This window comes from Nematolebias whitei, chromosome 17 (genome assembly GCF_014905685.2).
Source record: "Nematolebias whitei isolate Nwh7 chromosome 17, NemWhi1, whole genome shotgun sequence".
Taxonomy (NCBI): domain Eukaryota; kingdom Metazoa; phylum Chordata; class Actinopteri; order Cyprinodontiformes; family Rivulidae; genus Nematolebias; species Nematolebias whitei.
Genome location: NC_056514.1, coordinates 20,309,227 through 20,330,226, shown reverse-complemented (window position 1 = coordinate 20,330,226; position 21,000 = coordinate 20,309,227). Strand labels below are relative to the sequence as shown.

The window sequence follows — 21,000 nt, the reverse complement described above, 5'->3', positions numbered from 1 at the left end:
TGAAACGGATCAGCAGCAACATGAAACGGATCAGCAGCAACATGAAATGGATCAGCAGCAACATATGATTTTTCACAGTGATTATTCTAGTTAGAGATTCATAAGTCTAACAGCCTCAGGGTAGAAGCTGTTCCTCAGTCTAGTGGTTCTACACTTAATGCTCCTCAACCTCCTGCCTGAGGGGAGTGGGGCAAAAAGTGTGTGCTGGGTGAGTGTGGTCCTTCATGATGCAGGTGGCCCTTTTCCTGCGTCTGGAGGTGTAGATGTCTGTGGTGGTGGTGGTTTAGGCTGCGTGCAGCAACGTGAGCACTGCACATGCGTTGAAACAACAAATCTTTAAAGACTGAAGCCATGAGTGTCATCAGCGTGACCACCGGCCACTGAAATGGTGACAAACGCTTAAAGAAACACTAAAAGAGGAGAATGGCAGCGTTTGTTCTGCCAAACTGAACAATGAAGGTGAAACATTCAGAGCGTTTTTGTGGATTTGAGAATAAAGCAGCAGGTCAAAGCTAAAGTGTTTGCTTCTGTTTATATCCAGCGCACAAATTGTTGACTTTAACATTTGTTTGTTTGTTTGTTTTTGTTTCTCTAGGCAAAACGATTGCAATCGGTAAAGTGCTGAAGCTGGTTCCAGAAAAGGACTAAATGCAGCAGCGTGCATGGAGTTCCTTCACTCGTCACCTGAGGAGAAACGCTGCTGGAGCCGACCCAAACAGCTGATCTCTTTACACAACTCGGCTGAAGAGAAGATCAACAACAACAAGGAGGGAGGAGGACAAGTCCAATCGAGACTGAATCAGATTTTGTGAACATGAATTGAGAGTCCAGTGTGTCAGCTTTCTCATATTGAGAGCTCAGCTATGCCACTAATGTAGCCACACTCCCCCGCCTCCCGTGATTCCTCCGTGCTGTCGGCTGGACACCATTTGTCTTTAGAGCGGAGACGAACGCAGCGCTGCTGAGTTTGGAGACGACAAACTAAAAGTTCAGAGTGATTTCTGTATCCTGCGAAACGCCAGAGTTCTCTTATTATTATAGTCAACGTGCATCTCCTTTCTTAAGAGTGGAGTTATAAATCCAAAAGATATTTCATTTTAATAAATTGCTGCATCAGAATTTTAATTTGGTGAGCTGGGTTATTTAGACTAAGCTCACACACAGTGTTACTCTGATAATCCAAGGATAAGTTGCTCTCAGAACGAGAGCTGTTACATAATCACAGCTGAAATTAAAACCTCAAACTCAGAAACGTGTGCTGGTTTTATTTATTTATTTCTAGAAAATTCAATGCATGTTTGAACTGCTACTTTCAATATTAAATGATGAATAGTCTTGTCCTTAAAAGTTCTGCCTGCTCTACACACAATGTTGAGATGTGGGTAGAGGTGTCGCCTCAGTGAGAAGGTTGCCACATAGAATGCCAGCCTGGGTGGAGTTTGCATGTTCTCTTCATGCATGTGTGGATTTTCTCCATGTACTCAGGTTTCCTCCCACAGACCAAAAACATGCATGACTGATTGGTACCGTATTTTTCTGACTATTGCGGTGCACTGCATTATAAGGCGCAATAGCGATGAACAGGTCTGTCGAACTTTATTCAACTCATTCACAATAACCACAAAAATCATTTTGAGGTCAGTAAGCACAACCAGAATTAATACATAAGGTGCACCTCACTGTCAAGTTTTGAGAAAATTTAGGGATTTTAAGTGCGCCTTATAGTCCGAAAAATATGGTAACTAAATTGAAGAGTGAATGGTTGGTTGTCTGTGTCCCTGTGATGGACTGGAGACCCATCCAGGGTGTACCCCGCCCTTCGCACAGTACCATACCATACCACTTTATTTATAAAGCACTTAAAACAGCAACAAGGCCAACCAAAGTGCTGTACAGACAAAACAACAGGCAACACACACAGCAAAATACAAAATGAGGTAAATCAGAACACAGACATAAAAATGATGCAGATAATAAATATGACGACAAACCAGTGTGGAGCATACAGGATCAAAACACAGATCATCTTGTGTTGAAAGCTACTAAATAATAGTGGGTTTTTAAACGGGACTTGAAAACTGAGAGGGAGGGGGCCTGTCTGACAAGCAGAGGTAACTCGTTCCAAAGTCTTGGTCCTGCTACAGAGAAGGCCGTGTCTCCTCTGCGCTTAAGACGAGTTCCTGGAACTGTGAGGAGCAACTGGTCCGCTGACCTCAGGGAGCGTGGTGGGACATACGGTTGTAGCAGATCAGAGAGATTGGGGGTGGATACTGTTCAGTGATTTGTAGACATGCATGAGTATTTTGAACTAGATTCAAAAGTGAACCGGTAACCAGTGCAGTGAGGCCAAAACTGGTGTAATGTGCTCTCTTTTGCCTGTACTGGTTAAAAATCGGGCTGCTACATTCTGGACCAGTTGTAGTCGTGCAATGGAGGTTTGACTGATACCAAACAGGAGGGAATTGCAGTAATCAAGCCTAGATGTAATGAATGCATGTATTACTGTCTCCAGGTTATTTTTGGACAATATGGGCTTCAGTTTAGACAGCCGCCTCAGTTGGAAGAAGCATGATTTAACAATCATGTTTACGTGATTGTTAAGTTTCAATGCAGTTCAAACTGTTAAGTTTCAACAGTGATTGCTGGACATGGGCACCAGCGACCCCCGTGACCCAAAAATGGAATAAGCGGGTAAAAATGGATGGATGATGGATGGATGGTTGGTTGTCTCTGTGTCCCTGTGATGGACTGGAGACCAGTCCAGGTGTCCCCCAGCTCTCGTACAGTGACTGCTAGACATGAGCACCAGTGATCCCCTATGACCCGAAAAGGAAGAAGTTGGTAACACATAATGGATAGATAGAATATATTCAAAAAACGTTCAATACAAAAACAACTGGACTTTATTTGTAATAGAAGACATAATACCCAATAACTTTAGCTTGCTTTAAACTTTTAAATGCATAAATTTTAGATTTTTGTTCAATTAAATGAAATTTAATCAATTTTCAACTGAAAACTGGAACTAAAGCAACATTTACACCCATAGATATATAAAAGCGATTATATGATATCTATGTTTACACCAGCTTCATATTGTTGTTCTTTGAGGAAATGTTCAATTTTGTCTCATGTCTCAAGAATAAAGTTTTTCGTTTTGTATGTCATGACGTAGAACGCAATGCGCCAAGTGCGCATGCGTATTCCTGTTCACACGTGAAGTAGCTCGTGGACGTAAGACAGCATGGCTGAAAAGGCTGAAGTAAAATTAGATCGAGCGCAGGTAAAATGCTTTTAAATGCTTTTGTAATAATGTTATACAGCGTGTCAAGATTTAATTCTGTGTTCGACACGTTTTTTACGTGGCTGTAGTTATTTAGCTCGATACTTAGTTCTAGCTAGCTAACGTTAGCTACCGGTAGTTTGTTGGGTGCTAGTAGCCACGAATCTACTTAAAACACAGACGCTATTATAAATAAACAGTTGGATCGACATGTACTAGAGTAAGCTTGACTTCCTAGTTTGTGCTGAACCGAGTCCGTCTTACAGGTGAAAAAGGCCGTTCAGGCCTTGCAGGCTTTTCTTAAAACCAAAGCCACCGGAGACAAGCTACTCCTGGACGAGACCCAGAAGATCAGCCTGCTCTTCACCATGTGGAAGATTCCCAAAAAGGCACAGACTTTTCGCATGTGAGTACCCTCGGACTGGGCCTGAGGGACCCCCTACATACCGTAGACATAATGAGGTGTCACTCAAGTGTCCATGTGTGTTTGATTCTCAGTCCTTTGCCTCATGGCCAGAGATCTGACTCAGAGGAAGTCTGCCTCTTCACAAAAGATGAGCCCAGAATGACGTCAGAGCAGACCCAGAGGTTTTATAAGAAACTTCTGCAGGTGAAGGGCGTCAAAAACATGCCAGAGGTAGGTACTGATACATGAGGATGTGCTGAAATGAAGTAAACCCTTCTTAACCAATCATTAAAAGTGTTTACTAGCCACGCTGTGTTTTAGTTAATGTAACCAGCCATCGTTCATCTTTACCTGCTTATTCATTTCTGGGTCGTGGGGGTCACTAGTTCCCATATCCAGCAGTCACTGTGTGAGAGGTGGGGGACACACAGGACAGGATTTAAGTCCATCACAACAAATGAAGTATTTATAGGTTTAAAAAAAAAAATCTATATTTTCAGATTATCCCATACAAAGTGCTAAAGACGGAATATAAGCCCCATGAAGCCAAATGTCGCCTGCTGGGAAAATTCAATGTGTTTTTGTCTGATGACCGCGTTCGCCGCCTGCTGCCATCCCACCTCGGAAAACACTTCTACGAGAGAAACAAGTAAGAACCATCCAGGCTCAAGTATCAACCATGTGGTAGTACAGTTTTATAGGACAGTGATGTACAAGTTTGGTTCCTTCGTGCAACAAATGAAAAATGTTATTTCACTTCTGACAGCTGGAGCTGTTTGTTTCGTCAACTGACTTTTTTTTTTTTTTTTTCAAATCAATTTTCAATGTTTAAAAAAGAAATTCTCCAGAGTAGTCCGCATAGTGCTTGTTTTAAGTACTACAACAGTAAGAAATAATTAGTTTTCTACTAAAATGTTAGAGTAAATGTTCTTGAACAGGGCTAAACACTTTGAAGCTTATCTGGTTACAAGAAAAAGTTGCTTTTGATTCGGCCCAGCTATATTTATTAAACTTTCCCATTTTTGCGTTTCTAAAATGTCAGCTTTAATGTTTTTAGAAGGGGAAATGCAATAAACTGATCTCAAAGCTGCAGAACACTCGGCATTAAACAGGAACTGTTTTCCAGACATTTATCAGAGAGAAATTACTCATTCATAAAGTCTCTTTTTCCAAAGATGATGATAAAAGTCAGCACTAGTGGAGATGGGAGGATGACATTATCAAGAACTGAATCTTAAGAGATGCACGATATTGGGTTTTTGGGCAATATGTTAAAATTTATTTGACCAATACAGATATTTTTTTTCCTAGACCTAGTTACAGAGACTACATAACTTTCTCTGCTGTGGAATTAAAATACATTATTCTGCACGGTCTTTGTCAGTTTGACCTGCTGCCAGATGCAGATGTTAAAAAGGGGCTGAAAATGATGTAACACTTCAACTTGGATTATGTTTAATGTCAAATTTATTCATGACATTTACTCTAACACAATGACAACACTTGAACAGTGCAAATTTGTACATTTTCACAACTCTAAACTCGACCTGTTCACAAGCGACAAATGAAAATACCTGATACCGATACCATGCTGACAATATCGTGCATCCCTACTGAACCCAGTTAGATGCCATTGATGTTTTCAGTCGTAGTTCTTACTGCAGATGTGTGCAGCTGTGTTGACTGTGTTCTCTCCTTGTTCGTGTCTTTGTCAGAGCTCCGCTGTGTGTGAACCTTCAGAGTAAAACTCTGGCCAGAGACATCCAGAGACTAGTTCAGGGCACCACTCTGAAAATGAACAACAGAGGCCCCTGCTGGTAGGCTTTGTCTTGTTTCATTTACTACAACCAGAACCAGTTTAAGATGTAAGGAAGGAGCAAAAACATGTAGATTGTGGAGAGCGTTTGAGTAAAGGTTTAATTTCAGGGAGTTGGTAGCACCTCAGTACAACCCTGTTGATTCTGTTTGACGAGGGTCCTTGTTGGTGCCAGAGAGACTCAAAGTGAATCCAGATGGATCTCTTCTGTTGGAATCTGTCTCTACTACTTTGATACACAAAACAACAAAGTTCATATTAAATCAACACGCTGTGTTTAAACCTCACGGGCTAACGCTGCTAACTCTTCTGTTTTATATGACGGTTTACAACGCAGTATGGCACGTGTGGCCCATTCAGGCATGACTGCAGACGAGGTGACCGACAACATTGAAGCTGCCGTCCAAACGGTGGCGGACAAACTCCAAACGGTGAGTACAAAAGCCCTGAAGTGTTCTCTGGTGTTTACAGAAAGGAGAGCTTTACTGTAAAGTTAAATCTTTGGGAGCTCCTTAAAGTATTTAAATATTTTTTTTCTTTTGTTTTGGTTTTTGAGTTTTTCTTTTAAGTTGACAGAGAAGTTGGAGTAGGTCAGGGGTCTGCAACCTGCAGGTCCCTCTGCAGCAGCTCTTTCAGCCTTTGACCAAAACTGACATAAAACTGAATTTTATTGTTTGTTATACAAACAAAAATAAAGCTGGTTTGAGCAGCTTTCAGCTTTTTGGTCATTTCTTTTGCAAATATGTGAATACTAGAGGCGTAATATAATCACTTTAACTTTATGCTTTATTTCTGTACTTAATTACTTTTTCCATAATTACTGTATTTTCCATCCTATAAGTCACAGTTTTTGCATAATTTACATGCCCTGCAACTTATATTCCAAAGTGACGTATTTATGGATTTTTCCCCATAATTTATAAACCAATTTTTGGCTGAGATATGACCGTTTTCATTAATTCTGACTAAAAACAATTGAACAGTACCACTTTCAGCCACTTGATGGAAGCAGAGTAGTAGTAGTTGCTGTATGGCATGCTGTTGTATCATGTAATGCGTAAACGTGGCTAAAATGACAAATTCAAAAATGTTCAAGACAAAAACAACTGGACTTTATTATACTTTACTTTATACTTTGTTTTTTTCTTGAACTTTTTTGAATTTACCATGTCCTGGATGACTGAGAATCTTCACCAGCTATTAATGGCTCAATTGGCTTGCCGTAGAATTCCCACCTTCATTCTTCTCGCTGCTTGGAACAGTCAAACCAGCTGCACCCCCCCGGCGAAATGCAGCTAATTTGACCATTAAAGTCCATTTATTAAGCAGGTGCTAGACTGAGACACACCTTTACTATATTTTCAGGCAAATATTTGTTTTTAAGTGTTAATCTTGTTAAATTCTTTATAAAAGTCCTCCCGTACACACTCCCATGGCCACCATTTGACAGCCCATCGACTTATGGCACAACACCGGCCCACATTTCCGGGTTGTCCGCAACAAATGCGACGTGTCAGCAGTGATGCATAATAGATGTGACTTATACGACGAAGCAACATATTTATGGATTTTTCCACTTTATTAGACAAATATGGACTGATGTGACTTATAGGGCGGAGCGATGTGTACGGCGGAAAATACAGTAAAAAAAAAAATCACATAGGTCTGCATAGTTTGTTTGTTTAAATAATTAAAAAAAAAAAAAGCATTTGGTTTAAAAAAAAAAACTTTTATTTATTCTTCTTTACAAGAATATGGTATTTTGTCTTAAATTATAAAAATGTCAATGAATGTTAAACATCATTAGATATTTTTAGCTTTATAATGTGTAGCCTTTACTAGTGACCACAGTTGTAGCAGGTTGTGGCGGCTGTGGACACATTTAATGTAGTGAACGAAGGCGCAAATGGCTGTTGTTATCTGCCGTATTGTTTTACATTATTAGTGTTGAACAAGCCTAAACCAGCCACTGGGGAGTGGTACAGGACATGTATGAGGACAGCAGGACATGTATGAGGACAGCAGGACATGTATGAGGGCAGCAGGACATGTATGAGGACAGCAGGACATGTATGAGGACAGCAGGACATGTATGAGGACAGCAGGACATGTATGAGGGCAGCAGGACATGTATGAGGACAGCAGGACATGTGTGAGGACAGCAGGACAGTGGTGAGATATGCTGTAGGAGTGACGGATAGCTTCAAGGTGGAGGTGGGAGTGCATCAAGGATCGGCTCTGAGCCCCTTCTTGTTTGCTCTGGCAATGGACCGACTAACAGATGAGGTCAGGCAAGAATCCCCATGGACTATGATGTTTTTTGTAGATGACATTGTGATCTGTGGTGAGAACAGGGAACAGGTGGAAGAGAACTTGGAGAGGTGGAGGTATGCACTTGAAAGAAGAGGAATGAAAGTCAGTCGTAGTAAGACAGAGTACATGTGTGTGAATGAGAGGAAGGCTGGTGGAACAGTGAGGCTACAAGGAGCAGAGGTCACAAAGGTGCAGGACTTCAAGTACTTGGGGTCCACTGTCCAGGAAAATGGAGAATGTGGTAAAGAGGTGGAAAAAGAGAGTCCAGGCAGGATGGAGTGGATGGACAAAAGTTTCAGGAGTGATTTGTGACAAAAGGGTGTCAGCAAAGGTCAAAGGAAAAGTTTACAAGACTTATGAGACCAGTTATGTTGTATGGTCTGGAGACAGTGACATGGACAAAAAGACAGGAGAAAGAACTCAAAGTGGCAGAAATGAAGATGTTGAGGTTCTCCTTAGGGGTGACAAGGATGGATAAGATTAGGAATGAGATCATCAGAGGTACAGCACAGGTTGAACAACTGGGAGATAAAGTTAGCGACCAGACTGAGATGGTTTGGACATGTCCAGAGGAGGGACAGTGGGTATACTGGTAGAAGGATGTTAGAAATGCAGCTGCCAGGAAAAAGACAAAGAGGAGATATATGGATGCAGTTAGAGAGGACATGGAGGTAGTTGGAGTGAGGACAGAGGATGTAGAGGACAGAGTGAGATGGAGGAGTATGACTCGCTGTGGCGACTCCTGATGAAGGAAAAGTAGAAGAAGAAGTGTTGACCAAGCCTGGGTTTACAGCTTTGGTAAACGCAGTGGATCAGCGGTACAGAACGCGGTACAGAACGCCTCGTACACACATTTTAGCCAAGTTGCTATCCCTGAGCTTTACAAAGAATACAGAAACAGAGTTGCAGCGGAGCTGAAAACAGTGGAGTTTTTTTGCAACTGAAACAGATTGATTGCTGGTGTTCATTGAAAAATAATCTCATATTAAATTGCAATACTGAGGTAAAAAAAAAAAAAAATCGCAATTAGAATATTTTCCAAAATCGTTCAGCCCAAGCATATATCTTAGTTTGTATCTTTAGTTTATCTTAGTTTGTATCTTTAGTTTATATCTTAGTTTTAGGGTTGTTATAGATAAACCGATACGACCGGATATCCGGTTTGACAAGCTAGCGATGTGGTTGTGTCGGTTGCAGCCGTATAAATCGACAGCAACCAGCCACAAATGCTGAGATGAACCGGTTGAAGAGACATGAACCGGGTATCGCGAGACTAGCTCGGTTGACAGTGCGTTTATAAAACAACGCGAGAGTCGGAAATGCCCGCGAAGCTATTCTCACGCATGCTCCGTAGCTCACCAAGACAACGAGAATGGATGTAAATAGTAGCAGCGTTAGCGGGTCACCGAGAAAGATTTTCAATACAGCAGCCAGACAAAAGTCTAAAGTGTGGAACGTTTTCGGGTTTTACAAGAAGGACGGAAAACTCTACAAAAACCACGCTATTTGTAAGCTATGCAGAGCACCTCTGAAGTACACTGGTAGCACAACAAACCTTGATCAACATGCAACGAGAAAACACAGAGAGGAGTATGGCGAACTTCTCAAGCCCCATAACAACGAGCAGGAGCAGGCAGCTGCCACACAGAGAGCGACGGGTAACGTTATCACTAAATTTTACGGGCAACTCGGCGACAGTTCATCACGAGCTAAGGATATAACGGCATCAATAACCCGTTTCATAGCTAAGGGCTTATGGCCGTACAATATAGTGGAGGGGGAAGGATTTCAGGATTTGATTCATACGTTAGAGCCCAGATATAAGATTCCGTCCCGGCAGCATATCACAAACACATGCATGCCAGCGTTGTATGCCCAAGTGAAGAGCCAAGTTGAAAAAGAATTGGCACATGCAGAGCGAGTTGCTATTACAACCGATGCCTGGACGTCATGCTCCACTGAGTCTTATGTGACCATCACTGTCCACTACATCTCTCCAGACTGGAAGTTAAATGTGCATGTGTTGCAAACCAGGGCATTCAAAGGATCCCACACTGGGAAAAACATTGGTGCTCTGCTAAAACAGGCATGTGTTGACTGGAACCTTCTTGATAAAGATCCAGCCCTGGTGACAGACAATGCCACAAACATGGTATTAGCTGGAGTGGAAGCAGAGATGACCCCTCACCTCATGTGCTTTGCACACACTATTAATCTCGCCACACAGAAAGCCTTTAAAGTTGACACAGTAGCAAGGTTGCTGGGGAGAGTGAGGAAAGCCGTTGCCTTTTTTCATCGTAGTGTGAGGGCAGCAGAAATCCTTCAAGAGAAACAGAAACAACTAGCCTTGCCTTCCCACAAACTCATCCAAGATGTATCCACGCGGTGGAATAGCTCCCATGACATGCTTGAACGCTTTTTTGAGCAACATCCTGCGATTTCTGCAGCACTCATGTCCAGGGACCTCAGAAAAGGAGAAGAGGTGAATACTCTCAAGGACAAAGACTTCTGCGACATTGAAGACATTGTCAAACTGATGGCGCCGGTCAAACTTGTGACTACCAGCATGTCTGAAGACAAGCGACCCACACTCTCAATGATTCTTCCTGTAAAAGCAAAGCTTAAAAAGAACTTTGAACCATCAGATGAAGACTCAGTGTTAATCAGAGAGATGAAGCAGGCGTTCAAGAATGACTTGGAGAAACGCTACACAGGCCTTGAACATCTCTTCCACACTGCAGCAGCTCTGGACCCCCGTTTTAAGTCCCTGCCCTTCCTCAGTAACCATGATGCAGAGAGGACATTCACAAGCATATCAGCAGAAGCAGCATCCCTGCATCACAAGGTAAATCCCCCAACACACTGTCAAAATACATATTACAGTACATTCAGTTACAGTCTGGTGTGTTTTGTTGCTGTCATTAGATATATTCTGACTACTGTTTATTTGATTCTTTACACTGCATTTAACCATACTGTACACTAAATGTTATTTCATGTTTTATTTCTAGGTAACGGGGGGTTCAGTTCAGAGAGGTCCAGTGCAGACTGATCCATGTCAGAGTGAACCTGCAAATGGAGATCCGGTCGTCTGCATTGATGTACCCCAGACCCAAGATGAGCATAAAGGTTTGTGTGTTTTATAACTTGTGATCAAGAACGAGAAGACTTTGTCTTAAACTTGTGCTGCAGTCATAGTATCAGTATAAAACACATTCACTATAATAAGAGGATCTGCATGCAAAGAAAGTTAAATAATAATGATGATGATAATGATACATATTTTACATATGTACACGAGTCCTTACATAAATAAATTCTGAACATCAAATGAAGATTTATACATAAAATGGTAGTCAATTAAAAAACTTCATGGCAAACATAGCCAGTAATATATGGTACTTGTTTTCTATTTCAGATGATAAACCTCCTTGTAAAAAGAAGAGAATGTCAGCCCTGGACCAGCTGTTGGGAGAAGACTTTCAAGTAAGGACGGCATCTAGATCTGTGAGGGACCAGGCCAATGAAGAAGTCAAGAGGTACAGAGAGCGTGATCCTTTGCCCCTGAAAAAAAACCCACTACAGTGGTGGAAAGAGCAACAGGACTTGCCACTGCTGTCATCTATGGCTAAAATGTATCTGTGCATACCGGCCACCAGTGTGGCATCTGAGAGAGTTTTCAGCACTGCAGGAGATATTGTTTCCACAAAACGCAGTCTACTCAAACATGAGCATGTGGATCAGCTGATTTTCCTTAAGAAAAATCTGCCGCAAAAAAAAAGATGAGGACAGTGATTATGACGAATAAAAATATAGGTAAACATACAAACATAAGGAAGTGAACTACTTCACTGTGTTTGAGTTCAGATTGAACCTGACGTGAATGTAGAAATGCAGGACATTACTTTTGTTCAGACTACCTCACCAGGTCAGAAAGCTGCACTTTGATTTCTTTTATACATGTAATCGGCACTTTGACTGTTGATATGTGCTGCTGATTATCCATGCTGCTGATCTGATCTCATGCCGCTGTTTAAATGACATGATGTTATATTAATCTGTGCCCACCTGCTCACACAAACTCATGTTCGTGCTGCTGTTGTTAGGCGTACTGTTCTTGCATTATGTTTTTGTATTATTAAGTTCAAGTTCAAGTTGTGTTTATTTGTCATATGCAAGGTTAACACAATGAAATGCTCAGGATGAGAAGAACCGATTTGACTTGCTAAAAAACAAAAAACAAGCAAACAAGAAATACTAAAGCATGCAATAAGGGTACAAAATAAACTACCAAAAAGTGAAAAAGTAATTATAATATTTACAAAGTTTCTGAAGAGAAAAATGGTAAACAACATTGTAGAATTTTTACAGTGAAACAGAATGAATTTGTGTGAATAAGTATTTCAAGGTAGTAATGTAATATAAGCTAAAATGCACATGATATATATTGCACATAACTACCAAACTACGCAGGGTATGTGACAGGTTATTGCACAGGTGCTTTGTGCTTACTGTAGCTTATTCCTATTTAAAAAAAAAAAAAAATTTATTACATGCTGCTGTAATCATTTGTGCATTTTATAATTTTTCTTTATTTTCTCATTTTATACTGATCCCATCAAACAAAGAAATATTCTTTTAGCTGGTCTTTTTAGGTCCATGTCTAAAAATAAACACATTTGACATGTGATTCTGTTGTTAGGCTTTTTACTTTATTTTTGCCAGTGCCTTACTGCACGCTTTTAGATATGATATATGTAAACTTTTACAAATTTAAAAATAATGTAAGAATGTCACATTTATAGAAATGGCCCTTTTTGTTCATAATTAATATTTGTCTACATTCAACAAATGTTAAACTGTAGAATTATATAAAGTTGAATCGAATCGAACCGAATCGCTCTTCCACTGTATCGAATCGAATCAAATCGTTCTGTTTTTAAAATAAATCGTTTTTGAATCGAATCGTAACCTTTGTATCTAGATGCGAATCGAATCGTCTATCACACAGAGATGTACAACCCTACTTAGTTTGTATCTTAGTTTATATCTTTAGTTTATATCTTAGTTCCTTATTTACTGTTTCTTTTTATACTTTATAATTTTGCTGTTGTTGGGTGTAACTTGGACCCTGTGTACATAATTTCATTCCACCTCCTGTACCATATGTGGTGGAAACAATAAAAATTGACTTTGAACTTGGAAAATGGCTCTTTTGGTTGTAAAGGTTCAGACTCCTGGTGTCGACATAGAAAAAGTGTAATTTTACATTAAATTAACGAGAGGTTTGTTTTTAGGGGCAACTAGGTGATTCCTCAACAGATGTAGAAAGAAAAACACTTCTGTCTTGTTTTATTAGTTTCAGTTCCACTATAGGTGGTTATAAGAACCTACATGTTTGTTTTTGTTCTGCTGGGCGGATGTGATGCAGCTACGACGACGATGAGCAACGTTAAAGCAGGTTTTATAAGACAGGTGCTGCTGAACGTTCAGTTTGCTCTGCCTTAACTGTATGTTTGTGTGTGGACAATCACATGCCCTTATAAAGCTTGAGAGTGGGCCTGTCACGATAACATATTTTGCTGGATGATTGTCTCAGAAATTATTGCGACAAACGATAATATTGTTTTAAATTTGACAATAATTAGTAATTGTCAAATTTAAGAAAAAAAATGTTGATTAATTTTTGTGTAGTGCCTTTTTTGACCACCTGATGGCAGTATGACTGTTTGAACCAAAGGATGGATAGTGAGGGAGCGAGCAGCGTGCCTCTAATAAAAATGGGAGGGAGGCCCCTTCACGTGACATGGGCTGCTGCTCCTGTTTTTTGGCTCTCAAAATGGCGGATGCTCGGTGTGGTTTGAGCTCTTTAGCATAGCATTTTTCACACAAAGCTTTTAATAAAATAAAAAAATCATTAAACAATTTCTCAGCTTTTTTTCTTCAGAGAAAAACAACTTTTTAGATGAAGGCATGGGTTTCAACTGTGAATTTTGGAGCTTTGACAAGACTTGAGGTCGGCCTGTTAGCTTAGCTCATAGCTTAACTGCTTTTAATGATCCAAAACCATGATTTTGGATCATTAAAACAGATTTTAAAGAGAAAGGGAGGAGTCAGTGAAGAGCACCGGAGTTGAGCCTTTTGTCATCCAGTGTCTTCAGTAGAAAGAGAGACACGAAGAAATGATAAAGCTGATAAATGAAAATGAGGTAGATAATTTTCATTTATTGTGCGATTAATTGATTTATTGTTTATCGTGACAGGCCTACTTGAGTTCTTAATGAGCAACAGCAACATCTCTGAAGCACAGACCTGATGAGCGTAGTTAGGATGATTATGGATGCAATAATACTGTCAGCGTGAAAATATGGAGGTGGTCCCAAAGCACCTTTTGTCCCAGTTATCATCTAATATACACAAGAACTACCATCCTTTTATTGATTTCATTGACATGATTAGAACAGATCCTGGCTGGCTGTGGCTCAATAATAAAGGTCTTAAACAAGTTTATGAAAATAGTTGCTCGTTTTAATTGCTTGTTTTTGCGTGTCTTGTCTGATGGTTTCCAGAAAAGACCAGCGATCAAGGTGATCCATTTAAAGAGTGAAACATCTGTGGCTTTACCCATCTACACCTCGGACCTGAGCCACCTCAGCGTGCCTCCGACCACAGTGAGCCCTCAAATGAAGGTCTTGTGCGTTTAAAGAACTGTGTGATGAGTCGGCAAACTGAACTTGATACGTTTCAGGAAACTGCAAACGAGAAAAAGGTGGAGAAGAACAAGAAGAAGGATGATAAACCGTCAGAGGAAAAAATTAAGCTGAAGAAAAAGAAGATGGACGAGGAGGAGGAGGAAATCCCACAACTGGTTCCCATTGAAACTCCAGCTAAAAAAACTAAACTCGAGGTCAGTTTTGTTCACTGCCAAAAGTCAATGTAACCTTTGAACTGTTTCAGCTGACAGCTTGGAGAGAGCTGTGATTTGTAATTAAATAAAACTGTTGTTTATTTTCTTGCAGAAGTCTTCCAAGAAGCAGACGCGGCAGAAAACACCCAAACCTGTCGTGGCGAAGAGCGGAGTAAAAACTCAAAAGAAACCAGCCAAGAAGACGGTGAAGATGGCGACGCCAGGGAAAAGAAAAGCTCCTAAAGTGAAATGATTCTGCACAGATTCATCGTGGACGTTTGACACCGTTCACTGGACCAGACTTTGCATTTGTCTATTTGTGCTCAGTGAAATCTAGTACCATTATTATAAAATCTATTCTCCAAATAGTTTGTCTTTTTTAAGCTCTAGCAATTTCTCAATAACATTTACCATATTACATAAATGCAGCTGGTGTTTCTGTTTGAACCCTTTCATATATACTGGTCGATACAGTGGATAACTGCTTTTATAGTGCATGCAGAAGTTATACTGCAGATGTACATGAACCAGTCAAACACTGCCCCCTACTGACCAACTATGTAAAAGCAACACCCAATAAAGTTAAATCGGGTCATTTGAACAGTTTCTTTTTTGTGCTGAAACGTTTCACCTTCCATCCAGAAGGCTTCATCAGTCAAGGAAACAACACAAAACTGATTCTTCCCCCAACAGCTTCCTCCAAAGTGGAACAACCCAGTTATGTTGGTGCCAAGATGACCTCGCATAAAAAAAGAAACTGTCCAGATGACCTGACTGAAAAATGTTGGATTGAATACCTGGATTATTGAGCATGGACTTCGTTGCCCTCTGGATGGTTTCTTTTTGTTGAGACGTTTCGTCTTTCATCCAAAGGACTTCATCTGTCCGAGGAGCCACAACGAACTGTTTTATAAACGGTTTGATGGAGATGAAAGACGAAATGTTTCAACAAAAAGAACCCGTCCAGAGGACCTGACTTGACTGTTGGATTTTTTTAAACTGGATTATTGAGCATGAACTTTGTAAGAATTAACACATTTCTTAAAATCAAGAATTTTTTTTTTTTTTAAAGTGGATGGACTTTGCTGACACCCCCCTGTCTAAATAAAGGTTGAATGAAAAACATTGATTAAATCGGATGAGACCAGACTAGAACATGAAGGAAAATACAAACTAAAATCAACATGGAGCTGGTCAGGAAGCTATGAGGCGATACAAAGACTGGAGTCATGTGCTCACACTTGGAGCTGCATCAGAGGTGAGCATGAATGTGGATGTTAAACGTCCCAGTGTTGCAGACTAAACGTAGTCACTAGTGATGGCAGTCCTTACAGGTCAAGTCCTTCAGTGGCTTACATGAAATGAGGCAGGTGGTTTTAATGATGTGGCAGGTAATACATATAAATTGGCCCACAATCCTTAAAGTACAAAAATCTCATTGAACTCGCTCATTTTCTTTTAAACCAACCACCAGTTTACAGTACCAGTAACAGATGGGTTTATGGGGGACCGATAACAGCACAGACCAGTTCTGAGCCCCTGCTCATGTGCAGCACATGTTGAAAGACGACACAGACACTATGATGTTCATACATGACTGAATCATCTGTAGTGAGAGTAGAGAGCAGGTGGAAGAAAGCCTGGAAAGATGGAAGTATGATCTGGAGAGAAGTAAAAGTACAAGATCAAAGAGACCAGCACTGCACCATCTATAAACAACGCTGAGGTGGAGCAGGTCAGCAGCTTCACGTTCCTTTGTGTTCACATTACTGATGATTTGTCCTGGACTTTACAAACAAACACTGTGGTCAAGAAAGCCCGACAAAGACTCTACTTCCTAAGAAGACTAAATAAGTTTGGTACAAACTCCAACATCCTCACTAACTTTTATAGGTGCACCAGTGAGAGCCTGCTGACAGGCTGCATCACAGGGTGGTATGGGAACTGCACCAGTCAGAACTGGAAAGTGCTACAGAGGGTGGTGCAAACAGCAGAGGACATCACTGGTAGCAGTCTCCACACCATCCAGGACATCTACCACAGCCGATGTCCACGTAAAGCACACAGCATCATGAAGGACCACACCCACCCAGCACAAGGATCTTTCATCTACTACCCTCAGGCAGACGATACAGGAGTCTGCCATCGTGCACGAAAAGACTCAGACAGTTATTATCCACAAACTTTCAGATCACTGAACTCTTGACAATAACTTTGCACTAAACCACATCTGTGACAACTAATATGTTTATTGTTGTTGCACGATGTGGCTGTATCACGTACGTCACTACGTTAACATCATGCATCTATTATCTTCTGCTTGTTCCAAAGTCGGGTTGTGGGGGCAGCATCTTGAGCTAGGAGGTCCAGACATGTCTTTCCACAGCCACCTCTTCCAGCTCTTCTGGGAGGACTCTAAGGCGTTCTCAGGCCAACCGAGACACGTAGTCTCTCCGGCATGTCCTGGGTCTTCCAGGGCTCTCCTCCCAGTCGGACATGCCTGAAGCACCTCTCGATGTTGAGGAGCAGTGGTTCTACTCTGAGTCTCTCCCTGATAACTGAACTTCTCACCCTATCTCTAAGGGAGAGTCCAGCTACCCTGCAGAGGAAACTCATTTCAATCGCCTGTATCCGAAATGTCATTCTTTTGGTCACTACCCAGAGCTCATGACCATAGGTGAGAGTAGGGATGTAGATCGACTGGTAAACAGAGAGCGTTGTCTTACAGCTCAGCTCCATCTTCACCACAGCGGACCGGTACAGAGTCCGCAATACTGCAGAGGCTACACCAATCCGTGTCATTCTTGTGCTGGGTGGGTGTGGTCCTTCATGATGCTGCATGCTTTACACAGACATTGTATGTGGTAGATGTCCTGGATGGTGTGGAGACTGCTACCAGTGATGTCCTCTGCTGTTTGCACCACACTCTGTAGAGCTTTCTGACTGGTGCAGTTCCTCAACCACCCTGTGATGCAGCCTGTCAGCAGGCTCTCAATGGTGCACCTATAAAAGTTGGTGAGGATGATGGTGCTCATACCAAACTTCCTTAGAATGAAGTGCATTGAATAGAATGAATGTGCAGGGTTGAAGCTTCTCGTCCTTCTTGGACCTTTGGGAGAGTACAGATCTGACTCCAGAGTCTCATGCACCCATTTTCAGGACAAATTGGAGTTTCCTGTCGGGAAGTGTAAGAATAGATGCCGTTGTGAATAATCTTTTCAACTCACCAAATGCTGAATTGGCTTCTGGGGTCCATGCAAATGTGAATAAGCTGGAGGTGAGCCTGGTGAGAGGGGCAGTAACACAACAATACTCCTTTATGGAGTGACGATAGGAGTTCGCAAAATCCAAGAAACGTTGCAGCTTTTTCGGGTTCTCTGGGAATGACCATTCAGCAACGGCTTTTACCTTCTTGGGGTCCATCCAAACCTGCCCACTCTCAAAAATCAAACCCAAAAAGATTACAAAAGATGCATAAAAGTCTTTTTTCTCTGTGTTGACAGAAAATTGGTTTTCAAGGAGGCGCTGAAAAACTGCTTGTACATGATGTTTGCTGCTGAACAGTATAATGTATTATGTATTATCATTGTATGTTCCCATATAATGGTGAATTTGGCTCTCTGTATTTGACCCACCACATCTGGGATACACTCAGGTGGAGCAATGGGCAGCTATTGAAGGCGCCTGGGGAGCAGTTGGGGACTGGGTGTCCTGCTCAGAGACTCCACGAGATGTGCAATGACTGGGGATCGAACCTGGTCCCGAGTCAGCTGCCCTGCCTCTGCCCCATCAAGTATGCCATGTAAGTATGAGTGCAAGTATGTCGTATAGATCTACAAAGAGAAAGATGTTCAGGAAGGTCACAGGTCCTTAAAGACCTCATCAGTTTGGATCAGGAACAGGTGTGAGAGGTAAGCTCTACCACGACAAGTGCTGTGGTTAGTGGCAGGAAAACACAGAATCTTCACACATTTCTTTCAAAACGGTCTCATCCATATAATAAAAATACAATTTGAAGCACTTTTGTTCGCTTTATGTTGCACAGGCCTTGGTAACTGTTTGTTCTTGATGAATGCAGCCATCAGATCTGTATCAGCTGGATCAGGTGACGGGCCTTTTGTCATCAGACTGTTGCTTGTGCAGCTGCTCCCTGCATGCATTAATGCTAAGCAGGCACAGTTCTGTCCAGTATACCAGTCTCTGTATTGTTACCTTAATGACTGATGACCCCGAACATGCAGCGTGCTCTGCACAGGAACTCAGCTGTGGCGTTGAAACTCGAAGGAGCTGACGGTGAGGCTGTTCTCATGGTTTAATGTAACACCATCAAATAAAGAAGCAGCCAGTCAGAGCTGAGGCTGCTGTCAACAGGTGGGCAGGGTCTGTGTGGGAGGATGGGGGGGGGGGGGGGGTCATCTGGAATTACAGGGATGCATCATGCACACACTCACTTTACGGGTCACGAGTGGGACGCAACTCATTTCCACGCGGATCTGCCTACAACTCAAGTCTAAACTCAGTTTGAAAAGAGTTTTTTGTTTATTTATTACAACTCGTTAAACTGCATCATTTGAACCATGGAGGCATTTGGTGAAACGTCTCATCATGATGGGAGTCAGTGCTTGTGTTCGGAGCATCACAAAGCGGGACCAAGCTGGGCCTTCCTCCATAAAGCCATTATCACCATCATAATGGGATCTCTGATGTTTGCTGCGGGCGTCCTCCTCTTCCTGGTCCATTCGTCTGGGAGGAATGACCCGTCCCGCTCCGTAGCCTCAGCCTGTCTGTCCATTGGGTTGATGTTTGTCGTGGTGGGGCTGGTGTGGATCCCCATTCTGAAAGAGAAGCACAGGCGGAAACGTCTCAGCCAGGGGCTTGAATAAAACAACAACCGTGTTTGTGGATGATGATGCAACTGATCCAGTACAGTCGAGCTGGTGTGGCCTCCTGCTGATAACTGTGAACTTTGGACTTTGACTGGAGTCACAGCAGGTTGTTTTCTGTGATGATTCCACTTTGTCGTCTCTCCGCTGCAGTTCTCTTGAGGTGCTGCTTCTGAGAGTCTTGCCTGCCATCATGTCCACCTCTGTGCAGGTAGAGGCGATCGCAGAGAGGAGCCATGGGACAGTGGGCCGCTGCCGGTGCTCGTTCTGGTTCGCTGTGGCCCACGACATCCTCGGCGTCTTCATAATGATGGTGGGGGTGTTCGGGGGGCTGGTCATCCACGACCTGTTCATCTACGCCGGAGCCATAATCATTTTCCTCAGTTTGATCTGGTGGGTGTTCTGGTACTCAGGCAACATCGACGTGCCGCCCGAGGAGCTGGAGGACGACGTAGGCCTGATGAAGAAGAAGAATCGAGGGCTGAGCCAGGCTGTGAGACGAGTGTCTAACGGGATCAGGAACTCTTTGAGGAGGAAAGGTCGACCTGGCGGAGAGGAGTCCTCAGGGGACCACGTACCTACGGTCTCTGGTACAGATGTGGCCTTCTCGACACAAAATGGAACCACTGCCTCATCAAAAGAACTTGTCAGAGAACCTCTGTCCATCTGAACTTGAACAGACTAAAGTTGGATATTTTTTCGTTTCCTCTGTTTTGAAAGGACTTTCAGGTTTGCCTACAACGGTAATCATTAGTCAACACTCAGGTCATATCTGTGTGAGACCCACATGATCTTTTGTTGCTGATAAGATCTCAACTTTACTTGTTTTTTTATCACAGACTGTGTGCTGTTCGTTCCCAGATTTCCAAGAAGAATGCTAAAATGAGGAAAAATAGGCGTCTTAAAAGTATTTGCTTTGGACAATGAGCCTAAATGACTCCACTGAGGGACATGAAACAAGCAAATAAATTATGTATAAGGCTCAGTCGTATCTCGCAAGAACCTTTTCCCATCACCACTGATAATATGTAACAATTGCTTTTGTTATTTAACACTTTAGATTCTATAATATGTCTTTTGATTGACTGTGCTGTAAACTGCACTAAGGTGATCTTAAACTTGTTTTGATGCCATAAATCTGGTTCAAAGTCCCTTCAGCTCAGGTGTTCAAATGTGTGAAGATGCTATAAATAAGAACAATCATGACACGTCTTTGAATATAGCAGTAACAACAGCACATACCATACCATTTTATTTCTAAAGCACTTAAAATACAACATACCAGCCCATCTAAATGCTGTACAAATAAACAAAACAAAAAAAAAACAGTAAAACAATAAGATAACTATATATATATATATATATATATATATATATATATATATATATATA

At 41.8% G+C, this 21,000-nt stretch overlaps 4 protein-coding genes and 1 non-coding gene across 5 annotated transcripts in view; all 5 read left to right on the top strand.

The window, feature by feature from the left end:
• gspt1 (G1 to S phase transition 1) overlaps positions 1-1,248 on the top strand; it is a 16,031-nt gene extending 14,783 nt beyond the window's left edge. The window contains exon 13 of the mRNA XM_037691328.1: positions 596-1,248. Within this exon, the coding sequence (XP_037547256.1) occupies positions 596-648 (53 nt within the window). The 3' untranslated portion in view covers positions 649-1,248. The remainder of the gene's footprint in view (positions 1-595) is intronic.
• Positions 1,249-3,198: 1,950 nt separating this feature from the next.
• Positions 3,199-15,326, top strand: rsl1d1 (ribosomal L1 domain containing 1). The gene is made up of 9 exons (XM_037691330.1): positions 3,199-3,283; positions 3,550-3,689; positions 3,782-3,920; positions 4,190-4,338; positions 5,405-5,506; positions 5,843-5,936; positions 14,388-14,489; positions 14,567-14,725; positions 14,838-15,326. The coding sequence occupies exons 1-9, from the start codon at positions 3,245-3,247 to the stop codon at positions 14,976-14,978; spliced, it is 1,065 nt and encodes a 354-aa protein (XP_037547258.1). The 5' UTR covers positions 3,199-3,244; the 3' UTR covers positions 14,979-15,326.
• Positions 5,626-5,747, top strand: LOC119424248. Its single transcript, XR_005187498.1, has one exon. It is a non-coding gene; the product is annotated as a small nucleolar RNA SNORA55 (small nucleolar RNA).
• Positions 8,977-11,054, top strand: LOC119423903 (E3 SUMO-protein ligase ZBED1-like). The gene is made up of 2 exons (XM_037691329.1): positions 8,977-10,663; positions 10,830-11,054. The coding sequence occupies exons 1-2, from the start codon at positions 9,191-9,193 to the stop codon at positions 10,962-10,964; spliced, it is 1,608 nt and encodes a 535-aa protein (XP_037547257.1). The 5' UTR covers positions 8,977-9,190; the 3' UTR covers positions 10,965-11,054.
• Positions 15,327-19,738: 4,412 nt separating the features above from the next.
• Positions 19,739-20,370, top strand: LOC119423639 (transmembrane protein 238). The gene has a single exon (XM_037691044.1). The coding sequence runs from the start codon at positions 19,802-19,804 to the stop codon at positions 20,276-20,278; it is 477 nt and encodes a 158-aa protein (XP_037546972.1). The 5' UTR covers positions 19,739-19,801; the 3' UTR covers positions 20,279-20,370.
• The last annotated feature ends 630 nt before the right edge of the window (positions 20,371-21,000 follow it).